This window comes from Rhinolophus ferrumequinum, chromosome 10, assembly GCF_004115265.2.
Source record: "Rhinolophus ferrumequinum isolate MPI-CBG mRhiFer1 chromosome 10, mRhiFer1_v1.p, whole genome shotgun sequence".
Classification (NCBI taxonomy): domain Eukaryota; kingdom Metazoa; phylum Chordata; class Mammalia; order Chiroptera; family Rhinolophidae; genus Rhinolophus; species Rhinolophus ferrumequinum.
Genome location: NC_046293.1, coordinates 8799624 through 8810865, shown reverse-complemented (window position 1 = coordinate 8810865; position 11242 = coordinate 8799624). Strand labels below are relative to the sequence as shown.

Below are 11242 nucleotides of genomic sequence, written 5' to 3'. Positions count from 1 at the left end.
AAGCAGGCAAGCTCTATACAGGGCATCCCCCAGCAGGCAGGGGCTCTGGGCTCTGCCATCCAGGGGTGTCCATGGGGGAGGAGACAGGGACACAGAGAAGGAGCTGGGAGGGGCATGCCGGTTACAGTGACCAGGACTGACGTGCAGGACAGACGTGCAGACCGAGAGCAGAACCTACCGTAAGGACCATATGTTGGCACTGCCCGCGGCCAAACCCAGGGCAAAAGCAGAGAGAGAGGGAGAGAAGCAGGAGAAATAGAGAAGACAAGAGACAGCTGAGTGAACACCATGTGCCCACCACCGAGGCCAGCACACACCACGCAACCTGCCCCTCCCCCCAACGCCCCCCCACAGCCCCACGCAGCCCGAGCTGCCCCTCAGGGCCTGGGTGGAACGTCCATCTACAGATGACTTCCTGTGGCATTCCCACTTTCTTTGGCGGTGGGGGGGAGACAAACAGCAGACACCCAGAACAGTGGTTGGAGTTCTTCCTCTGCCTCTAAGCCAGGACCCCCCCCCCCCAGCCCCCCGCTTTGTCTTTAGGTTTGGCTGGAATCGCTAAGCCTGTGCCTTGTGCTCTATAAACTTCACGACACTCCACAGAAAGGAAATTGAGGCTGGGGTGGGGGTTTGGGGGTTTCCTGTGCAGATCACACCTGAGAGCCGGCTCTGCACCCACACCTGACTGGAGGGCTGAGAGGGGCTGGGTGTCACGGCTAGTGGGTACAAGACCGTCCAGGACCAGCAGAGAGGGGGCAAGGAGAAGCAGCAGCGTGTGCGGGCTGGGCTGGGGTCCCTGCTCGAGCTGTACCGCTGGAGGTGGACGTGTCTGGGGGCCCGTGGGTGGGAACACAGTCCCGGCATGTGCTGAGAGCCTCTGCAGGGCCTCCACGTGCAGGAATGTTCCCGGAAACCATTTTACACCTTCCCAGGCTCCAGGCACACAGGTGACTTTCCCAAGGGCACAGGGTCTATCAGGACCAGGTCCAAGGGATCTCGCCTTCGACACTAGGTGTTCACTGGATCCTTCCAGGGGGCCTAGTGGGAAGCAGGCGGGACAGCAGCTGGCAGTGGTGAGCCGTGACCAGCAGCGCCTGGCACTGAGTAGGTGTGCAGTCAGAAACGGAAGGAGTGCCTACCGCCCCCAGCCTGCAAGTGTGTTTGAGAACACAGACGAGCGCTCGGTCAAGAGGCCCTGAGTACAATTCCGTCCAAGCAGCCATACATTTCAGGGCCTCCTCCCAAAGGGGGAACGAACACAGCAGTGGTGGGTGGGGGTCAAGGAGTCCCTTGGTGCCCTCGCCCACCAACACACGGTGCCTCTATACTCTGCTCAGGACATGGCTCTGGGCGGCCTCAGCGGGCGCAGGTGGTGGGCCTGGGGAAGTGAGGACCCAGCCTCCAGCCACATGGGAAGGGAGCTGGCAGCAGCTGAGCTCCTGGGTGGGTGTGTTAGAGCAGGCGGCTTCCCCTCCCAGGCCCTGCCGCCTCCTGTCCTTTCAGGCATCCCAGCCTCCTCTTCCTGTCCTCCTCGGACACCCCCTCCCTGCCAGAAGCAGCCAGAGGCAGCCCCCACCCCCGACACCAGGGCGCTCTGAAAGCACACCCTGCCAAGCCCAAGCCCAGACCAGTGACTGCAGAATCTGAGGGTGGGGCCCAGACACGGGACTTTGAAGTCTCTCAGGGTGTTCTCATGTATAACTTCTAACAGAGGCAGATCAGCAGGTGTAAAAGGAAGCTGTGAAAAGTTATTACCATCCGAGTCTGTTTCTGAGAAGTAATCAGGTTTAAAAAACAAACAAACAACTTTAAAGACAAGAGAATTACAGGATAAAACATAACCGTTCGATGTCAGGAACCCTTAGGAACCTGTCTACGCTAGAACCTCTGCCCTGACCTTCCCATGGGATACTGTGCTGTTATCATCTTGGGGTCTCCATGCTCCACACCTGCTGCGAGAGACAAGTGTGCCCAGCTTCCAGGACATGACGTACCCTCACCTGTGACAGGGCAGGAGGAGCCTCTGTGGCCTCTTTCCCACCCTTAAACTGGGATGCCTGACCCTTCCGCCCCTGTAGGACCCTGGGCAGGATATGCCCTGGGAGGGATGGGGCGTGCTCCTCCTCTGGGGTCTTCTCCAGGACCCTGGCGCATACCTTGCTCGTCCAGCCTCTTGTCGGCATAGACCTTGTAGGTGAAGGCGTGCCGTAGGGCCAGAGCTGCAAAGAACATCTCCACGCAGATGATGAAGTCCTGGTAGCCGGCAGCCACGGTGCCCTCACCCACCGACACGCGGGCCGAATGGATCTTGGGGATGGCCCCGCACTTCTCCAGGATGGCCAGGAGCATGCCTGGAAGGGGAGATGTGGGTGTCCGGCCCAGGATGGACTCCCTTCCCGGTGCCCCTTCCTCCATGCCGCGCCCCCCAAACGCCACACTTCCCAGGGCAGAGGAGTCCACACAGTTACTGACACAAGGCCGGGGCCTCCTGGAAACCCTCCTCCCCCAGCTCCGTTCTGGCCACTGACACTGAGACGTCATCGATTACGCGGGGTCCCCTGGATCCACCCATCCATGAAGCAGCCCACCCGAACCTCCGCCACGGCTCCCATCAAGTTCCCTGCGGGCCCAGACTTCTCACCCAGTGGGTGCCCGGTGGCCGGGCTCACCCAGGGCCAGCCCTATGGCCTGGGTCCCAGGGGCACCGGGGACAGCAAGCAGGAGCAGAGGGCTGAGGCTTAGGGGACAGGGTGGCACAGGCCAGCCCCGTGGGCTGGGAGGAGGCTCACCTTGCCAGAAGGAGAGGAAGATGACGGACTTGACCATGAAGAACTTGAGGACGGGGCTGTAGGGGCTGAGCAGCTCGCGCGTGGCGAAGTAGAAGAGGAAGAGGGCATAGAGGGCCAGGCTGACAGACACATTATAGATGATGGTCACGTAGAGGTAGCCGCTGGCGACGCTGCAGGAACGGAGCAACATTCTGGCTGGGACAGACCCTTCCCAGGGACAAGAGGCCCTCCCCGTCCTCGCCCTGCCCCTGTGCCAACTCCCATGGCTGGCGGCAGTGCTCCCCAAGCAGTGCTCCAGAGCCACACAGAGAGGTGAGCAAAACATGAGTGGGGAGCGAGGGTGTGCGCCCACGTGCAGGCCGGCCCTACTGCCTCTGCTTCGCTCACGGGTGTGTCTAAGCCGCCAGCCAGCAGCTCTGGCGTCCACGGTCACGGTGGAGGACACGGGCGTGGAAGCCAGTATGGCCTGGGTTGGGGAGCTCAGCCTGCTGGTCAGACGACAGGTATCAGAGTGACTGGGTGCTCGGCTTTGCTCTTTTCACTTGAGCCCCGTAACGTCCCGCTCTGAGCCTATTTGTCACCTGCCCTGGTGGGGCTATCATGCAGAGTACAGGTGGAGTACGTTAAGTGTCTACCAACACACAGCCATGAGGTCACTTTCACTAACCCCCAAACTGAGATGTTTGTGGACAATTTACACAGTAGAGATTTTCTCCCTGGGGACTTAAGACCCGCCTCTCACGACCGACTCTCTCGGTCACTGTTCCTTCTGGGCCTACCCACAGGGCCCCACTCTGCAGCCTGTACGTGAGGGGGATGGATGCTGACGGCTCGCTCCTGTGCCAGAAGCGGGGCCGCGTGCAATGGCTGCCCCTGCTAGGCTTGGGCCTTGCAGCTCAGGGGTACGGGGTGTGAGGAACGCTGGGCCGTGCTTGGCCTCCTGTTAGAGCAGGTCCTGGCTGCAGGTGTGCAGCCAGTCTGTGGCCACCCCCTCCCCTAAGCCAGGACAACAGCCTCTGGGCAGAGCCATCTACGCCAGCACGACACTCCTCCCACGTGCCCCTGGGGAGACCACTGCTTACTCAAAGTCACCGTCCCGGTACTTGCCAAAGGCCTGGAGGATCACGGTGCTGACGGCCATGAGCGGCTTCACCACACAGAACTGCAGGGTGGCCTGTTGGGGGAGAAGGCCGGGAGTCGGGGTGAGTACGGAAACCATGCACCACGCACCGTCTCTGGCCAGGTGGACCTGCTGGATGCCAGGGGGCGGAGGGCGACGGGGGGGAGGGCGGGCGCCAGTGTCCTCACCGAGGGGACTGCTGTCTGGATGAGGTGGCAGAATACGTGAGACGATGACAGTGTAACTCAGTGATGTGAGAAGACAAGGTGTGAAGGGAAGGACGTCTGATGGAGGAATGGAGGAGCAGGAGACAAGAGATGCCACTGGAGAAGGGGCCAATAGGAGCGTGCCAGAGAGACGGGACAGGCAGAGGGAGCAGCTCATACCGAGGCCCAGAGGCCGAGAGTGGACAAGTGCAAGGATAAGAGCTGGTGATGGGCAGCAGCGGGTAGGTGGCCGGGCAGACGGGCAAAGCCAGGGCCCTGATCAAGGGACTGGCCACACGGGGAGCAGGGGCGGCGATGGCCTCCTCTCACCCTCCTTATCTTCCCCAGTCTGGTTCCTTGCCCCACACCCTGGGCCTGGGTCCAGAGTTCACATCGAGCTGGGTCCTACTGGGGATGGAGATGACTTACAGAGCACAGAAAACAGGAAGCAGCCCACAGCACGGGTCTGGAGCCCCGACATCTGCCTCGCCAGCTACCAGCTGTGGAAGCTCCAGTGAGTGGTCACTTAGCCTCTGACAGATGGCTGCAGCCAGCGCCACATCACAGGGTCGCTGTGCGGGGACTGAAGAACGAGACAGCTCTGCGTCCCGGGGGCCTCCCACCTCTGTGCACTCAAAGGCCTCGGTCGGCCTGCTCGGCCACTGAGAGAATGCCTTAGCCAGGCTTTCACAATCCCCTCCAGAGGCCGCGGGAAACGGGTACCCACGGTGCCCGTAACATAACCAGAACCACCACTCTCTTGAAATCAAGTAAATCTAAGTGACAAGGCCCTTTCTGGGAGGTGGGAGTGGCTAGAAAGGCTAAGCTAGTGTGGCTCCAAATAGAGCAAGGACCCTGGGGCAGAGAACGAAGCCTGGAGACTGGGGCGAGGTTTGCAGGGGAGCCCTGGCAGCTGCACTGTGGGGCTGCGGCCAGAAGCACCTGCCCCAGCGCTAGAGGTGCAATGGAAGCTGCTGTCAGCACACCCCAAAGAACTCCGGGCCCCAACACCCCACCGGGAGGAAGGGAGACCAGCACCTTCGGAGGAAAAGGGAGGAGCAGCTGTTGGCACCGAGATAAGGGCCTGGCCATAGGCTGGCATCGCCCTGGGTCAGCTCACTGGGTGCTCACAGCAGCCTCACCCCCCACCCCGTTACAGATGAGGTAACTGAGGCACAGAGAAGCTGCAGTGACAGAAGTGACAAAAGTTCCAGGAGGTTCAGATCCTTTGCCTCTGGGACAAAGCTGCCCTTCATTCTCCAACATGGGAAAGGTGTGCAGAGGTTTCTTTTGTTCTCATTCCTTTTACTACCTCTCCCTGCCACCTCCAGGAACAAGAATGGAACATCCGAGCCCACAGGGCTGGGAATAATTTATAACGAGGCGACTGGAGCTAGGGATCATGGGATCCAAACTTTGTACACAACATAATCATCAAAGAAGCGGTGAGTCACAGCGGGGGCCCTGGGCGGCCAAACCCATTGGTAAACAATGGCTCCGAAAGGCCCCACCCTGAGCCCAGGACAAATTTAACTCTTTCCCTGCAGTGGAGAGGTTTTGAAATTAGAAAAACCTTAGAGAAGGAAGATGTGGAATGAGTCCTGGAGACCTGGGACGTCCAGGTAGACGCTTTGCGGGCGTGTCTGTGCCACGGGCAGTGGCCCTGCACAGAAGGAATGGAAAACCTATGAGCTGGCCACTGAGCGGCTGCGGGTTTCCTTCCCCCTTGGTGACTACTCTTAGAGATGGTGGAGGGGCTGACAGCAGCCCCAACAGAGACTAAGGCGCGGTGGTGCTGGCTGGGCGTGACACCTGACTCCCTCCCTGAATGAGAGGCAGTGGGCTCCGTGCCAGCACCATGTTAACACTCCACATCCACTACCTCACCTGCTCCTTAACCATCCCTTAGGTAAGTATCACTATGCCCATGTTACAGAAGAAACTGAGGCTCAGAGACGGTAAGTAACTTATCCAAGGTCACTTGTCAGAGAAGCTAGAACCCAAACTCGGTCAGACACCCAGGCCTGTGCACTTAACCACAGCACCGCACGGCCTCGGCCCAGGCTACTCCAGACCACAGGGTGCGCTGAGCAAACCGACTGAAGCGCTGCCAACTGGGAAATGGGGAAGAGACCAGAGGCGGCTCAAGCCTGTTGGGTCATGTATCTTTAATGCAGACACTCCACCCTCCTTCCCTCTAGCTCCAGCTGATGCGAAGTTTCCAAACTGAGATTCTAGAACCCCCATACAGTTCCCTGGATTCACACGCACACTGAGACTTGGTCAAATGAGCAAGTCTGGGACCACTTCTCGCCCAAGGCTGCATCAGACACTCCCAGGGCGCCTGTCGCTGCCCCTCTGAGCACACCCTGCTAATGCAGGGGCATCACTAACCGCGTGGGGAGTGGGTGCTGGGCCCTGGGGTGTCTCGCAGGGAATGGGAACTCCACAGGGGGGGCCCAGGGCAGCCAGGACAGCCTGCAGCAGGGTCCTCCCGGCTTTATGCCTGCCTTTGCCACTCTGTCAACCAGGAGCTCCTACAGCTACTGCTCCCTGCTCCAAGACACAGACCCTGGCTCCTGGTCCCCAGCCTGCAACTCTGGACCCGGGCAGTTGCTGGGAGCACATACCTGCTTGCAGAAGCGCAGGAATCCGATGGAGTAAGTCTTTCCCCAGAGGCAGCATGTGCCATACATACAGCTGGACCTGGAAGAGACAGCAGACAGAATGGTGAGCAGAGAGCCAGGACTCAGGATAGGTTGGGCGCGGGGAGACCCCCCCCCACCCTCACATCAAGACAAGCCAAGGTAGAGCAGGGTGGGGTGGGGGTGGGGCAGAGAGAGATCCCAAGGCCAAGCACAGGGAGACATTGGAGAATGTCTGCAACTGAGTAAAGCATGAGGGAGCAGGACTGCATGGGCCTTGGGGTAACAAACCAGCCTGAAAAGCACTGAATGTGAAAACTGCAAGAGGGAGAAACGGGTGAACAGGAAAGGACAGGAAGAGAGCAAAGGAGAAAGAGCCAGAGGCTCTTCCAAGAGTCCCAGTGAATGGCCTTTCTCAGGAAGTTCAGGAGAGGCACAGCAGGTCAAGGTCAAGGGCAGACAAGGTTTGTGTGCCCAGCTGCCACCAGGGCAGCTCAAAGAACGCCAGGCCCAGGAAAGAGCGTGGGGAGGCCCCCGAGAATTTCCTACTCACTCAATGGGCTTCCCTCTGATCTCTGACATGATGGAACTTTCTCCCCCGAGGTATTCGTAGCACAGGCTCAGGAAGTTGTAAATGACCAAGGCTGTGAAAAGAGTGTCCACAGTAAACCACTCACATCAGCGGGGGTGGTGGTGGGGGGGGTGTGGGGGTGGTGGTGGTGGTAAACAGACGGCAGAATTCTAAACAGCAATGAAAGTAAAGAACCCCAGTCACAGCCAGCAAAGGGAGCCCTGAGACACGAGAACCCCCACGGTGAATATTCCATTTGCGATCAAAACCAGGCACAAATAAATCGTGCTGGGTAGCGCTGCCTGTGCGTACTACCAGGCGCTCCGTAAAGAAAAGCAAGGAAGAAATTCCGGGTTGTGTATGGAGGCTGGAGGACGGGAAGTCAGGATGGGCACGGTGGGGGCACGGGGCAGCTAGCAGCGTGCACTCTGGCGTTCAAGGCTACTGGCTATATAATTACTTATTACTTTGATGCACTTTTCTGTTTGTGTGTTGTGGATCACAATTTTACAACAAAATTACAATAAAACATTCTCCAGAGGGATCTCAGGAGAAATTCTGACCACAAGTAAGACAGCAGAACGATCCATTCCACAACCTGCAGTACTCCTTCATCTTCACAGCCCTACAATCTATCACCAAACATATAAGAGGTGCTTGAAATATAGCACAAATGTCTTGGGAAGCTGAGCCAGCTCGTTCTAAATCAGGACGCGGCTGGACATCCCCACAGACACACAGAATTTGCACCAGCGCCCAACAGCAGAGAACTATGTTGTAAACGCTATGCTATAAATATAGCAATACACTGTAATCAGTCTGCTGGTCAAAGGATTTCTGCTGGGTCAGCAAAATGAAGGCGACTGCCTGCAGGGTGCTAGAAGCAAAGGGATGTGCCAGGAGGGGAAGGGCAGAGAGTGTGGAGAGGAGGAAGAGGAGTGCAACAGAGGACACCACGGAGGAAGGGTGCAGGAGGATCAGGGGCCAAGAGGAGGGGAACGAGGAAAGGTGCCCAGTGAAGGGGCAAGGCCAAGGGGAAGGTAAGACGGAGTCCTGCCGTCCCTTGCAGCACAAAGGCCTTCCTGGCTCCCCAGTGCAGCCCTTTGGCTTGGCACTCAGGTCTTTGGACGGGTGATTCGGTCCCTGCCCACCCCTCACGCTTCCTTCCCAGCCAAAACCAGATACCCCTTTTCCTCAACCGGTTATTGCGCCCTCTATGCTTTTGCACTGGCTGTTCCCCCTACCTGGGGCGTCCTTCCCTCTGCTCTCCTAATACCCATCAAACCCGTCAGACACCACCCATCCTGAGAAGTCCCTGGCCACCACCCCAGGACACTGCTTTCTCACCAGGGACCTGCTGATGTGCAGATGCCGTGCAGAACTTCAACCGGAGCAAAAGTTGGAAAAGCAATTTGGAAAAGAACATATTTGGGGTGCTTTACACCACTCAGTTGCTCTAACCTATTAAGGGCTAACGTCTCCAGCTGCGGGGTGGGGGTGAGGGGCCCTCAGGTAGCACCTTCTATAAACACGACCCATAGCATCTACCACACTGTGCTATGACGGTGCCTCTACAGACATAGCAGAGGTTTTGCCACTTGCGTCTGCCACCAGTTAGCTGTGAGCCTTTCTATGCCTCAGTTTCCTCATCTGCCAAATGGGGGACAACAGGAGTACCTTTCTCAACAGGTGTTTGTGAGGCTGAAGTGAGTATGCACAGTGTTTGGAAGAGTGGCTGGCGCTCAGCAGTGCTCTCTGAGTGTTGGCTGTCGTGGCCATTACTGTTTGCCTGCCTGCCTTCCTCAGGGGCCAGTGTCCCCTGACAGGGCTGAGGACCCTGTGTGCCACCTGCTTGGCACAGAAGCAGCTCAGAACGTCTGGTGACTGCAGGCATCTCCACTGAGCTCCAGACCACTCATCACTGACAAGAACGGTAAGGTATCTGGGGGTAGGGGGAATGCATCAAGCCAAATCTGTGTGCTAATAACTTTAGCAAATAGCTAATAACTTTTGTCCAAAACCACACAAGGCCAAGTAGAACGGGTATGTCCATCCCAAGCTGGGTCGGGCTATATTGTGGTCGATGGTATTTTCCAAAGATGGCCACACCCTCCGACACTGACACTGCTCCGTGGAGAGATGGGACCTCATTCCCTCCCTGGCATCTGGACTAGACTAGAGAAGTTGACGTTTCGTGACTTCTGATGCTGGGGTTAGGAAAGGCCTGTGTCCTCTGGTTCTTTCTTAGAGATGCCTGCCCTGGGGCCTAGTCACCATGTGAAGAAGCCCACGTGCAGATCCCACATGGAGAGGCTCATGTGGGAGGGACTGAGGCCCCCTGCTGTCACCAGCATCAACTGCCACACGTGTGAGTGAACCAGACTTCAGGTGATTCCTCTCCAACCTTTGGGCTCCGCAGCTGAGACCCAGGTATCAGAGCAGGGACAAATCCCGTCCAAATGCCTGACCTGTACTATCAGAGAGCAAATAAATGGTTGTTCTACACAGGTGTGTGTCGGGGTAGTTATTCACACAGCCATAGCAAGTGGAATACACATAAAAGCACTTCTGGAGTTTCCCGGACGTGTCATGACCTCTCACGCTTCCCCGCGGTGGCACATTCTGGTCCCTCCACTGACTCCTAGAGACAGCTGAGACGCCGCATCCTCCTCGGCGGCCTCCTCTGTCCTGTTGCCGTGCTCACTTCCCAGGTCACGATCTCTCACTCAGCCTTCTGATCTTCCAGTCCAAGAAGCAGCATGAAGTAGCAGGACAGCCACGAATCCCAGAGGCAGACTGCCTGGTGTGGACTGTGCTTCCACCATTTAGGAGCTGTGTGGCCTCAGACAAGTTTATTAAGCACTGTGTGCCTCAGCTTCCTCATCTATAAGCTGGGGGTAACAAGAGCTCCTTCCTTGCAGGGCTGCTGAGAGGACGGGGTGGGGGGGTGGTGGTGAGTGTGGCATCTGAGGTAAGGCTGAGCTCACGCTGAGCAGACCACAGTGTGCTACCTATTGTTTCTTCGAGACCGCAAACTCCTTGCAGGCAGGAACTGAGGCCTACCCCCAACAACTACCAGAGGCCCCAGCACTTACACACACTCAGTCAACACAGAAGGAATGACAGGATGGACATGGGTCATAGCTCCAGGTAAGGCTGAGAGGCAGGGCAGGCGGGTACGCCTCCACTCAGTTCTGCGCTCAGGAGCTCACCCCTCTCACAAGTTGGGAAGCTGTACCTTCCCCAAGGTGATCAGACTTCCAGTCCCCAAAGATAAAACCCTCCAGAGAACCCACAGGGGCCAAAGTTCATCAGCCCCCTCCATGTGGAACCGCCCTTCCAAACTGGGGCGTCCTGCGATCCACTCCTGAGAAACGCCTGGTGCCTGAGCTCACATCCTTCCCTGTGTCACATACATCAGCAGCCTCCTGAGTCACGTGGTCAGGCTCTGCATTCAACTGCTCAGACTCGTCAAATTTCAGCCGCCTCTCAACTCAAGATTCTTGACCTTTTAACAGGGCTCTGGGGCCCGCCAGTCTGTATGATAACCAATTTGTTGACAGTTTCCTTTAAAGAATCATTACTGAGTCCATAATACATTCTCAGAGATAGGAGACTAGACAGAATCTCAAGATGACTCAACCAGCCCACTGGCCATCTGGACAAATCAATTCCTTCCTAGGAAATCACAGAGCCATGTTAGACACCACGCCCAACACCCCAGCAAGGGTGTTTAAATGGACAGCTCAACACACACCCCAGGAACAAACACAAAGATACACTGGCCTTGGACACAGGAGCAAAAACAAATTAGGAACGGGGTTCTCAGCCAGCGGCACTGTCACCTGACCACCCTTCTGACCACAGTTCCAGTTCTGGCGTCCTGGCGAGGCCCCAGAGAAACAGAGTGA

The 11242-nt window shown here is 57.4% G+C and overlaps 1 protein-coding gene and 1 pseudogene across 5 annotated transcripts in view; one reads left to right on the top strand and one right to left on the bottom strand.

Annotated features, from left to right (window-relative positions):
• Window positions 1-11242, bottom strand: part of TMEM184B (transmembrane protein 184B) — a 48498-nt gene that overhangs the window by 3152 nt on the left and 34104 nt on the right. For 4 of the 5 annotated variants that reach the window (XM_033116564.1, XM_033116563.1, XM_033116560.1 and 1 more), the window contains 6 exons: window positions 7314-7404; window positions 6746-6821; window positions 3872-3963; window positions 2790-2959; window positions 2157-2351; window positions 179-199 (listed from right to left, as the gene is read on the bottom strand). In XM_033116564.1, coding sequence (XP_032972455.1) covers window positions 179-199; window positions 2157-2351; window positions 2790-2959; window positions 3872-3963; window positions 6746-6821; window positions 7314-7404 — 645 coding nt within the window. The remainder of the gene's footprint in view (window positions 1-178; window positions 200-2156; window positions 2352-2789; window positions 2960-3871; window positions 3964-6745; window positions 6822-7313; window positions 7405-11242) is intronic. The other variant, XM_033116559.1, reaches the window with a different exon arrangement.
• LOC117028227 (uncharacterized) lies at window positions 7488-10049 on the top strand (annotated as a pseudogene).